The sequence below is a fragment of the Triticum urartu genome, chromosome 2 (genome assembly GCF_003073215.2).
Source record: "Triticum urartu cultivar G1812 chromosome 2, Tu2.1, whole genome shotgun sequence".
NCBI classification, from domain to species: Eukaryota; Viridiplantae; Streptophyta; class Magnoliopsida; order Poales; family Poaceae; genus Triticum; species Triticum urartu.
Window position 1 is genome coordinate 662,937,655 of NC_053023.1, and position 9,851 is coordinate 662,947,505.

A 9,851-nucleotide genomic window follows, 5' to 3' on the forward strand; every position below is an offset into this window, starting at 1 on the left:
GATAGTGTTAAAGTTGTGAGTTGCCACTAGTAGCCCATTTAAAGTTGAGCACCAAGTAGCGTCTACCACTGATGAGAAGAAAAAGGAAATGCATAATGTTCCTTATGCTTGACATTGCTCATGCAGTTGGCATATGTTGTGGTGTGCACAAGGCTTGACATTGCTCATGCAGTTAGTAATGTGAGCATATTTATGTCTAATCTGGGAAGACCTCATTGAGAAGTTGTGAAGTGAATTTTGAAATGTCTCCGGGGTAGCACTAATATGAAGCTTTGCTTTGGTGGTGGTGAGCCCAAGTTGACTGCCCTTTCAGATTCTAACATGGCGGGAGATGTTTGACAGAAGGAAGTCTACTTTAGGTTACTTGGTTACCTATGTAGGGGGGCGGTGTCATGGCAAATAAGGTTGCAAAAGTGTGTGGCATTGAATACGATTGAAGCTGAATTTATTATAGTAACATAGACGAGCAAAGAGCTATTGTGGCTTAAACGGTTGGCTTCTGAGCTTGGATTTAAGCAAGACAAGTATGTGTTGTTTTGTGGCAACCAAAGTGGCATCCACTTGAGTAAGAATGCAATTTCTCGTTTCAAGTCTAAGCATATCGAAGTCCACAATCATTGGATTCAAGATGTGCTATATTTCAGGCAAATGCAGACTGAGAAAGTTCACACCGATGATAATGGGGTTGATATATTGACCAAGGGGGTGACAAGGAAGAAGCTCGAATTATGTCGTCGGCTCGATGGCATGGCTGCCGAAAGGCAATGAGACCCTCCATGATGTTGGGACGAGAGTTTTTTTTAGCTAAGTCCCTCCGCATGGAGGTGTGTTTGTAGCCCAACATCAGCCCACATAAGTCCAACACATATGAGCCATTGATCTTTATTGAATCCAACAACTATGAGTGCTTCCTAGTGAAAGGAGCAAGAAGGAGAAAACCTAGCCACTCCACCCCTGTTGGTGGTGGCTGCCATTATGAGAATGATAGAGCACACAACAAGAACACAACTTGTGTGTGAGAGAAAGAAGTGGAGGTTCTATCCAGATCTGTTGCACCTGACTAGACATTGTTCAAGCTGGTTATTCGAGGCTGGAACTTGCTTAGATTGGCCCTGAACCTGGTGAGCTCGTTCCTTTTGAGTACTTTGATCTGGTTAGCTGGTTTGAGGATTGGGTCAGTGGAGCATCAGATTTGAGAGTGGTTTTGCCAGCTCGAACTGCTGCTGTTTTAGGACATATTAGTTTTGGAAGACGAACAAATTGGGTAGGCAAACAATGTTCGACTGAGATGAAATATTAAGGGGGTGGAAGTTTCTAACTACTGCCAAATGTTGTGTTGTTTGGTTCAGTGGTTTGAGAGTAGTTTGTAAAATACTTAAAGGATAGATGTTGTGTAAAGCCTGTTTTGCAGAAATCTTGTCTTTTGTGGTTCTTATTGCTATTGCCGGTTGGCAATATGAAGAGTGTGTTGTAAATGTCTTAGAGGTTTTTAGAGAATACTTTGTACTGACTATTTTCATAATGAAGTTGTGTGGACCGGTCGGTTCACAACCATTTTTACTTCTCAAGTTGAGAAGGTTTTTTCACGTCAAGTCTCTTGTCATATATGCATACTGTTTGTGTTATTCCACTGCTTGTTGATTGATGTTGTCCTCAGAGCTCACAACAAGTGAAGGGGTTGTTTAGTGTGCGTATTTGCTAAAGTTGTGCATAGCATCTTTGCTGTCCCCGACACTAACTTCACCAGTACACTAGTGCTTCTCAATAAGCCTAGTTACTGGAAGTCGTAATGCGCGCTCCCCGATGCGAGGAACGCCCAATTGGAAATTAACCTGGCGTCGGTCGCGTGCGGTGGGCATTGCTTGAACATCTTGGCAAGCCAGCCGTCCAAATCTGTCTCCCGCCGATCGCTCTCCACACACCAGTAAAAGTCAAAACAGTTACAGATCGACTTAATTCGTTTGACAAATAGCGTTATGCCAACACTAAACTATGAGCACTCCACTTAATTCGTTTGACAAATAGCGAATCTGAGTCGACGTGTGGTGTGAGGATAGGTCAGCGTGCCTCTGATAAGATAGCAGTTTACTGAGATCTAACCAGCCCAGCAAACCTACGGCTCCCATGCGTTGATGCCCAGCTCTCCGTCTAGCAAAGAGACCTCTCGTGCATTGCATGTGCACGGCGTCCGCTGGGACGGCCGGCCAGTGCTCCCGAAACGCTTATATACGAGCACCTACTCGCTTAGCAACCTAGCAAGCTTGTCTTCCCAGACCAGCAGCAGGTTCTCCCTCCCTGCGGCAAGGCTGGCATTCGATTCCTCACTTGCCTTGCCGCCCTCTGCAGCAAATTCCTCCATCTCTCCCCCATTTCCTCATCACCTTCGTCTCCACACTCCACTCTCCAATATATATACAGGAGCCGCTGACCTCTCTCCCTGTCCGCGTGGGAAGCAGCAAGACAGAGGCTAGCTAGCTAGTGTCCCGGCACTGCACACAGCAGCAGCAGGGCTAGCTAGTTAGCCATGGCTTCGCCATTGCATTGCAGGCCAAAGCTGCGGCTCCTGTGCGTGGCCCTGGCCTTCGTCCTGGCCGTGGACGTGGGCAGGGCGGACATCTACAAGGACATCCAGATCATATGGAGCGCGGACCACACCTACTACTTCATGGACGGCGACAGCGAGGCGCTGGCGCTCTCGCTGGACTTCAACCGGGGCTCCGCCTTCAAGTCCAACGACATGTACCTCTTCGCCCGCATCGACATCGACATCAAGCTCGTCGAAGGCAACTCCGCCGGCACCGTCTGCACCGTCTACGTAAGATCTCGATCCGTAATTAGTTTGCATTAGTGCACCGTACCAGTGGCTGTGTGTGCGTCGGTCGAGTTGACTTTTGACATGGGTGAATATCTCGGTGCACGTGCATACAGACCATCTCGGAGGGGCCGTGGGACATCCACGACGAGATCGACCTGGAGTTCCTGGGCAACTCCACCGGCGAGCCCTACACCCTCCACACCAACGTGTTCGCCTACGGCGTCGGCGGGCGGGAGCAGCAGTTCAAGCTCTGGTTCGACCCCAGCGCCGACTACCACACCTACTCCATCGTCTGGAACCCCAAGCGCATCACGTAATTAATCTCTTTTCTTGCGTGATATGTACGTATAGCATGTGGGTCGACCGTACCGATGTTTCTGAACATATAGAGCGACGTGAACTGAATTTGTGCAGGATCGAGGTGGACGGCGTGACGATCCGGACGTTCGACAACAACGAGGACCAGGGCGTGCCGTTCCCGTCGTGGCAGCAGCAGCGGGTGTACGGGAGCCTGTGGAACGCCGACGACTGGGCGACGCAGGGCGGGCGCGTCAAGACGGACTGGTCGCTGGCGCCCTTCGTCTCCTACTACCGCAACTACAACATCACCTACTGCCGGCCGTCGCCCGGCGTGTCGTGGTGCGGCGCCGAGCCCGCCGGGTCCCCGCTCTTCAACCTCTCCCCCAAGGCGCGGGCCGACCTGCAGTGGGTGCGCTACATGGGCTACGTCCTCTACGACTACTGCACCGACAGGAGCAACCGGTACACCGACGCCACCAGGCCCAAGGAGTGCTCGCTCCCGCCCCGCCCGTGAAGAATATGATCTCATTGGGTTTGGCTGAGCGAGGGGGTTGAGCGACCGATTCATATTGTTTGGGTTCGATATACGGTGTCGTACCCTGATTATTTTTGTACATCTGAAGAAACAGGTACGTGCGGCGCAGCGGGCTTGATTCTTTCATTGGGTTTCTGAACGTCCTCCCCTTTCCTCCACTTGTATCAACATTTATATGACACACAGAGCAATTTTTTTGGCCAGTTTGCTCTTCTTCCAGGCTCAAAATGTCGAGAAATGAGTTAATCTTATCTCAGCGTCTGTATATGCATGAATTACTCGGCTACAGGTTACAGCAGGAGCAGGTTTCTGCAGGAATCAAATGACTCCTTGCTACGATCCGCTAGAGAAACTCCTAGTTAGATCCTGTATTATATACGCTACGCCTACACGGCTACACGTCACATCTTGAGTGAGACGACCTAGCAGGCTACGCTAGAAGCACCAACACAAACACCGTACGTCTGTCTCGTCTAATAACACGACGACACGTGTTCGGTAGTATGGCCGACGGAGCCGAACAATCAGACGGCAGAGGCGAGCCGGTCCATGTCGCACTCGGCGGGGCGGCCCAGGTTCCAGGGGTCGTCGCAGTAGTCCATCACCATGTACGTGTCCCGCGCCCACGCCACCGCGCGCTCGCCGTCGGGCCCCAGCCGCCGGGCCATCCACGACGAGGCGTCGCCCGGGCAGCAGAAGGCCGACGGCGCTCCGTCCTGATCGCCGTTGCCGACCGCGGAGACGCAGGCGCTGGAGGCGTAGGTCCCGTAGGAGGCGACGAAGGGCGCGTGCGCCCAGTCGATCTTGACCCGGCCGCCGCGGGTGGCCCAGGTGTCGCCGTCCCAGATGGTGGCGTGCACCTTCATCGCCTGCCTGCTCAGGTACGGCACGCCGTTCGCGTCGTGGTTCCGGAACACGCGCACCGGCACGCCGTCCACAGAGAAGCTGGAAAACAGAGCATCGACGGAAACAAATTGTCAGACAGATGCAGGAGATCCGATGCATTAATTCGATCAGCGCAGTGGTGAGAAGATGCCTGGATGCATGGATGGGCCAACTGGCCTTGGGTGCTATTGAATTTGCCGAGATTTTGATTCAGATGCCGGGTAAAAAAATTCTGTTTTGGCAGAATCTAGCATTTGACTCCGCGTACCAGTACGATTATCGCATCATTAGCTGGTTTGTTTAGGGGCTAAGTTGACGTGCATGTTACCTGCGCAGGCACCTCATGTGCCTCCTCACGTTTTCCTCGATCGCTTCTTCGTTTGAAAGAGCAGCTGGCTGGGACAGGTGGTGTTCTCGTGCTTCCAAATATGCCGACGCGGCTAAATTAAGCCCTCTTCCCGAGAGGGTTTAGAATGATTTTGACCGTTGAGTCTCGAGATATCGTTTCACAGATGGCCGGAGTTTAGCTAGTATTGGAAGATCTGGTGGTAGCACCGCTTGTTGGTTGCGCCGTGTGCCAGACATAGTTACTCATGATGTACTAGCAGACTGTAATTCTGTTTCTGAGGAATAAAACCCACATTATCCCACAAAAAAAAAAAGATGGCCGGAGTATCAAGTTGCTGTTCAAGTCTTTTCTACCTTCCTCGGCTCCAAACCGACAGTGAAAGGTTCTTATACAATGGTTGTTTAATTTGGACGAATTTTTTGAATCCTACTAGCTTTCCTAACTTCTGACCAAAACGAAACATACTAGTCGCCTTCCATTTTTGCATACTTTTATTTGAGAAAAATCATCGCTCTATCTTTTTTGAGAGGACAGAGGAGGAGGCTCGTTGTTTCAAAAAAAAATGAATTTGAGAGGACAGAGGAGGAGGTTCGCAAAGGAAAAAAAAGGAATGACCGTGTAATTTTTTGGGATATATTTTTTCTTTTTTTCTTTTTGAGAAGAAGGGATATTTTTTTCTGAGAACTGGAAAAAATATCTTGTGAGTAAACGGGCCTAGGACAAACCAGGGAGGAAGGCCCAAAAACTTGGTGCGCGCAAGCCCATACGTATATGATATTTTGGGCCGGCAAGTTCAGTTAAACGGTCATATTTTCATGCGTGAACACGCGTTGAAAGAGTCGTCTCCAAACACAAACATTTGTCCTCTCGTGTTTGGTCTTCATGTAAACTTATCGCCGGGTTCATGCCTGCTTAATTTTCAGCTACTAGCTAGCTTGGCCGAGACAACACAACGTTAGAAACGGCACATATTTGCAAGATCCGAATGACATATTTAAATATGCAAGAAATGAATGAATGATTAGATGCGTGCATGGGGGACACGTCGATGAGCACGTACATGATGTTCAGAGGGTTCCAGAGGATGGTGTAGTTGTGGAAGTCCTCTGTCGGGTCGAACCACAGGTAGGACCGCTGCTCCCTGCCCCCGACCCCCTGGGCGAACACGTTGGTCTGCATCAGGTACGGCTCCCCGCTGACGTTGCCCAGGAACTCGAAGTCGATCTCGTCGTGCCCGTCCCCCGCCGCCGTCGGGTCCTTGGATGTCAGCTGCATCATCAACATCATCGTGCATGCACAATCAAAACACAAGCCCAATATACGCCCGTACGTGTACGTACATCAAATTGGAAGGAAAGTATGTTGGTGCATGCATTCAACGCATGATCGGACGATATCTGGGAGAGAAGTATGCATGAAAAGTATTGGTGGTTAGGCGAGACGGGCTTACGTAGAAGGTGGTGACCGTGCCGGCGGAGTCGCCGGGCACGAGCTTCATCTCCATGGTGAACTCGCCGAAGAGGAAGGCGTCCCGGGACTGGAACCCGGCGCCGGAGACGTTGTTGAGGGTGAGCGTCACCAGCCGGCCGCCGTCGACGATCTCGACCCGCCGGTCGGGGTCCGGGTCCGTGCCCCACTTCACCACGAAGTTGTCGTAGAAGCCACCAGCGCTCGCGCCCGCGCCGACCGGACACGCCGCTAAACAGCAGGCCACGACGATCGCCGCCGCGGCCATTGCAACAAGCAGAGGACTCGACATGTTTTCTATACGTGTTCGAGTGCTTTGGCTATGTATGTTTGCACGAGATGGATGGAACTGTACCAGAGCATTGTGCCTGTTTTATAGTGTTCAGGCCGTCGAGTTGGGTACGCCACCCACGCATGTCGACTGACGAGTCACGCGTGGAAACGTAGCATACGTGCACAACTCTGGTTGGGTTGGCGCAACTGGCCGGCTCGAGCTCGACCTCGTCAAGCCCCGTGGAGTTCTTTTTTCCATTCGAGCCAATTAAGTCGTTACGTGGCCGTCTATAGAACTTACGTGCATGCGATGTAATGATTGTACTATTAATCGGTTAACTGGCGGATGCTTAATTACATGGGTCGCTGTTAAACCACACATGTAAGGATAGGGCAGGAGGACTTTGAGAAGTTTCTGACATCACGCCCAATGGCTAGCTGCCTAAGCTGTGCTTTTTAATTCTTGCAGAAGTTAGAATGTAATCTTTTACTCCATCAGTTCGTAAGTAAATATATGAGTCAATTCTGGAACATAGACAGAGTCTTGAACGCCTGATTATTATCTTTGGGCGAGTATTGGACGTCTAACTTTGACAGCTACTCCTTACCTAAATATAAGACGTTTTTTGTAATTCAACAAAAACTTCTTATATTTTGGTACAGAGGTAGTACTTTGTAGTGGTATATAATATGTTGGCGCCAAACTGTAATATGATCATGAAAACTGTTTCTTGACATATATGATGATACGTACTAATTTCACTAAAAACACATTAGCTAATACTTTTATATTTACCGTGCAAATTAGAGATGTATGGATGCACATATTCTAGAGAAAATCTTCAGCTATTGGCCACATATATGATTTTCGACGAGATTCTCCAAACCAACGACTGCTTTTCACCTCTGCGACTTGCTTCGATCTAGTTAGATCTTGCAATTGTACTTTTGTGGAGCTCTATGTGACTGACACATCAACTCCACTCGTCTACCACGTCACAAAAACGTAATAACTCGGAAAAAGGGGTGTAAGAATAAAGAGGCACATATGCTAAATGTGGAGTACGTCGCAATCCAGATGGGGCTACTACTTGTCATGGTTCACACGGAAGTATGCTCACGGCCGGTCACCGGCCGACCGGCCGGATTCTTCCTTCCTGCAGGTTGTCAAGTTGAATTCTAAAACCGGCCAGTCGGCCGTGACCTTATTAAACTCTTGCCCTGCTTCGAAAATTTTCTCTACGTGGCTGTCAGTTGTACTAGCATGGCATGGTGAGCACATATTAGTGTTCTTATTACTTACGTGCGCTCGATCTCACATCCACGTATATATATGTGGGGTTTTTGATATAGGCTGAAACCACGCCATCTTTGGTAGCATCCTGCAACGGTGGATCCAAGTGTGTTGTTAAAAGTTCATCAAGAATTGGAGTGTATGACAAACATTGAACGGAATACCCCAACGAGCGGCTGAGCGTGCGTGGTCTCATGGCACATACTGCATGATGTGGTAGACTCTCGTGCTATGGGGACTCCCTATAAATTAAACGAGAGTATGTATAATTTATACTCCCTCCGTTTTAAAATAGATGACTCAACTTTATACTAACTTTAGTATAAAGTTAGTACTAATAACAACTAGAATAAATTGTGGCTGAGACCACAAAAGTAATAACATGTTGGAGTGTAAGAGTGAAGCACACCATATGAGTTTTATTTTAGTAATAGTAAGATTCAAAAAAAAGCTTGTGTGCTATATCTTCCCAATCTTCTTCAAAACATTATTATTATTATTTTATGTAGTACTTGAGTAGGTTCTTTCCATGTTGATTGAGGGGTGATCATAACTTTATAAGGATCCACATTCACGAGAAAAACCACTGCATCAGCGAAAATCAGCATTAAAACAACATGAGGGCAAATGTTATTACGTCATGTTCTGTAGTTGGACGGTGCAAATTTCGGTGATTTTGTAGAATCCGGTGGCAAATCAACATCAGGCGGTTTGAAAATCAGAACTTCGTCCATACTCCGACCGACAACTTCATGCATAACATTAACATCAATGGAGTAACCGGCCGACTGGAACTGTACTGGATGCGTCAGGTACGCCGCGTGCATGTCGATCCTATTGATATTATTTTGACACGTCTTTTAAATAATATCTGGGCCGTCCTGTTCTCACTTTTCAGGTCGATCTATGATAAGTGGGCGTACGTTGCAATCGTAATGGGACTATTGCTTTTGCTTGGCGTGATTCACTCGGAAGTATATGTTCATGGTCACCGGATTCTTCCTCCCGGATGTCAAGTTGAGTTCTCAGACCGGCGGCCGGTCGGCTGCCAGCCAGACTGCCAGAGGCTCCTGACCTGCTTCGGTAGTTGCCTGCCATGTACTGTACGTGGCTGTACAGGGACGGCGAGGACATCCACGGACATGCATGTCCTGGTAATGCTGAAGCAACGGCTTTGGAGGCTGGCCAGGACTAAAATCCCACATAAACATGATAGGAAATGCAATCAAATTGGGAGGAATGGGAGCCTAACCCACAGATCAATTCACTCTAGCCGTGGTCAAACCTACTCCCTCCGTTCGGAATTACTTGTCGCAGAAATGGATGGATCTAGATGTATTTTAGTTCTAGATACATCTATTTCCGAGACAAATAATTCCGAACGGAGAGAGTAGTTAGGTATGCAAGTTCGATCTGACAGAATTGAACACTCTTCACCTTCTTCTGTTTTAACTCGTAATTTTATTCCACGAGAGCCTATGGATATTGTGTACAACGCTCACTGTTAACTACTCCACCCATCTCAAAATTCTTGTCTTAAATTTATCTAAATACGGATGTATCAAGTCACGTTTTAGTATTAGATACATCCGTATCAAGACAAATTTAAGACAAAATTTTTGGGACGGAGGGAGTAATAACTACAGTACCTCTTCTTAAATTTAAATTTCGGAGAGAGTTATCTGCACGCCGCTCTCAAGAGTCTAATCCTTCTACACCATTGGTAGAAGACTCATTCCTTACTTGTCACTGCATGAGGTGCCTTTCTGAATACTCAATGGAGAAATTGCATCAAGCAGACTTCAAATGTTCCTTCTGTATATACTCAATAGAATCCCAGTGTCCCACTAACAAAATATTAACGGACTTAATCAACCAAATAGAGGGTAGCAATTAAGACTTTTACTTGTGTTCTAGAGAGAACTGATGAGTA

At 48.2% G+C, this 9,851-nt stretch overlaps 2 protein-coding genes across 2 annotated transcripts; one reads left to right on the forward strand and one right to left on the reverse strand.

Annotated features, from left to right (window-relative positions):
* Positions 1-2,175: 2,175 nt before the first annotated feature.
* LOC125539554 (xyloglucan endotransglucosylase protein 7-like) lies at positions 2,176-3,853 on the forward strand. Its single transcript, XM_048703040.1, has 3 exons — positions 2,176-2,815; positions 2,929-3,128; positions 3,230-3,853. The coding sequence occupies exons 1-3, from the start codon at positions 2,525-2,527 to the stop codon at positions 3,627-3,629; spliced, it is 891 nt and encodes a 296-aa protein (XP_048558997.1). The 5' UTR covers positions 2,176-2,524; the 3' UTR covers positions 3,630-3,853.
* Positions 3,854-3,880: 27 nt separating this feature from the next.
* Positions 3,881-6,701, reverse strand: LOC125539553 (putative xyloglucan endotransglucosylase/hydrolase protein 13). Its single transcript, XM_048703039.1, has 3 exons — positions 6,335-6,701; positions 5,945-6,153; positions 3,881-4,595 (listed from the first exon to the last, which is right to left on the reverse strand). Exons 1-3 carry the CDS (start codon positions 6,641-6,643, stop codon positions 4,175-4,177), a joined length of 939 nt encoding a protein of 312 aa, XP_048558996.1. The 5' UTR covers positions 6,644-6,701; the 3' UTR covers positions 3,881-4,174.
* Between the last annotated feature and the right edge of the window lie 3,150 nt (positions 6,702-9,851).

Excerpts from the sequence above, each read along its gene's own strand:
- LOC125539553 (XM_048703039.1), bottom strand. The coding sequence starts at position 6,643 with ATGTCGAGTCCTCTGCTTGTTGCAATGGCCGCGGCGGCGATCGTCGTG. Across the intron at positions 6,154-6,334 it reads GCACGGTCACCACCTTCTAC|CTGACATCCAAGGACCCGAC; the intron begins GTAAGCCCGTCT and ends TTGATGATGCAG. Across the intron at positions 4,596-5,944 it reads TGGAACCCTCTGAACATCAT|CTTCTCTGTGGACGGCGTGC; the intron begins GTACGTGCTCAT and ends TCTGTTTTCCAG.
- LOC125539554 (XM_048703040.1), top strand. The coding sequence starts at position 2,525 with ATGGCTTCGCCATTGCATTGCAGGCCAAAGCTGCGGCTCCTGTGCGTG. Across the intron at positions 2,816-2,928 it reads GCACCGTCTGCACCGTCTAC|ACCATCTCGGAGGGGCCGTG; the intron begins GTAAGATCTCGA and ends ACGTGCATACAG. Across the intron at positions 3,129-3,229 it reads TGGAACCCCAAGCGCATCAC|GATCGAGGTGGACGGCGTGA; the intron begins GTAATTAATCTC and ends GAATTTGTGCAG.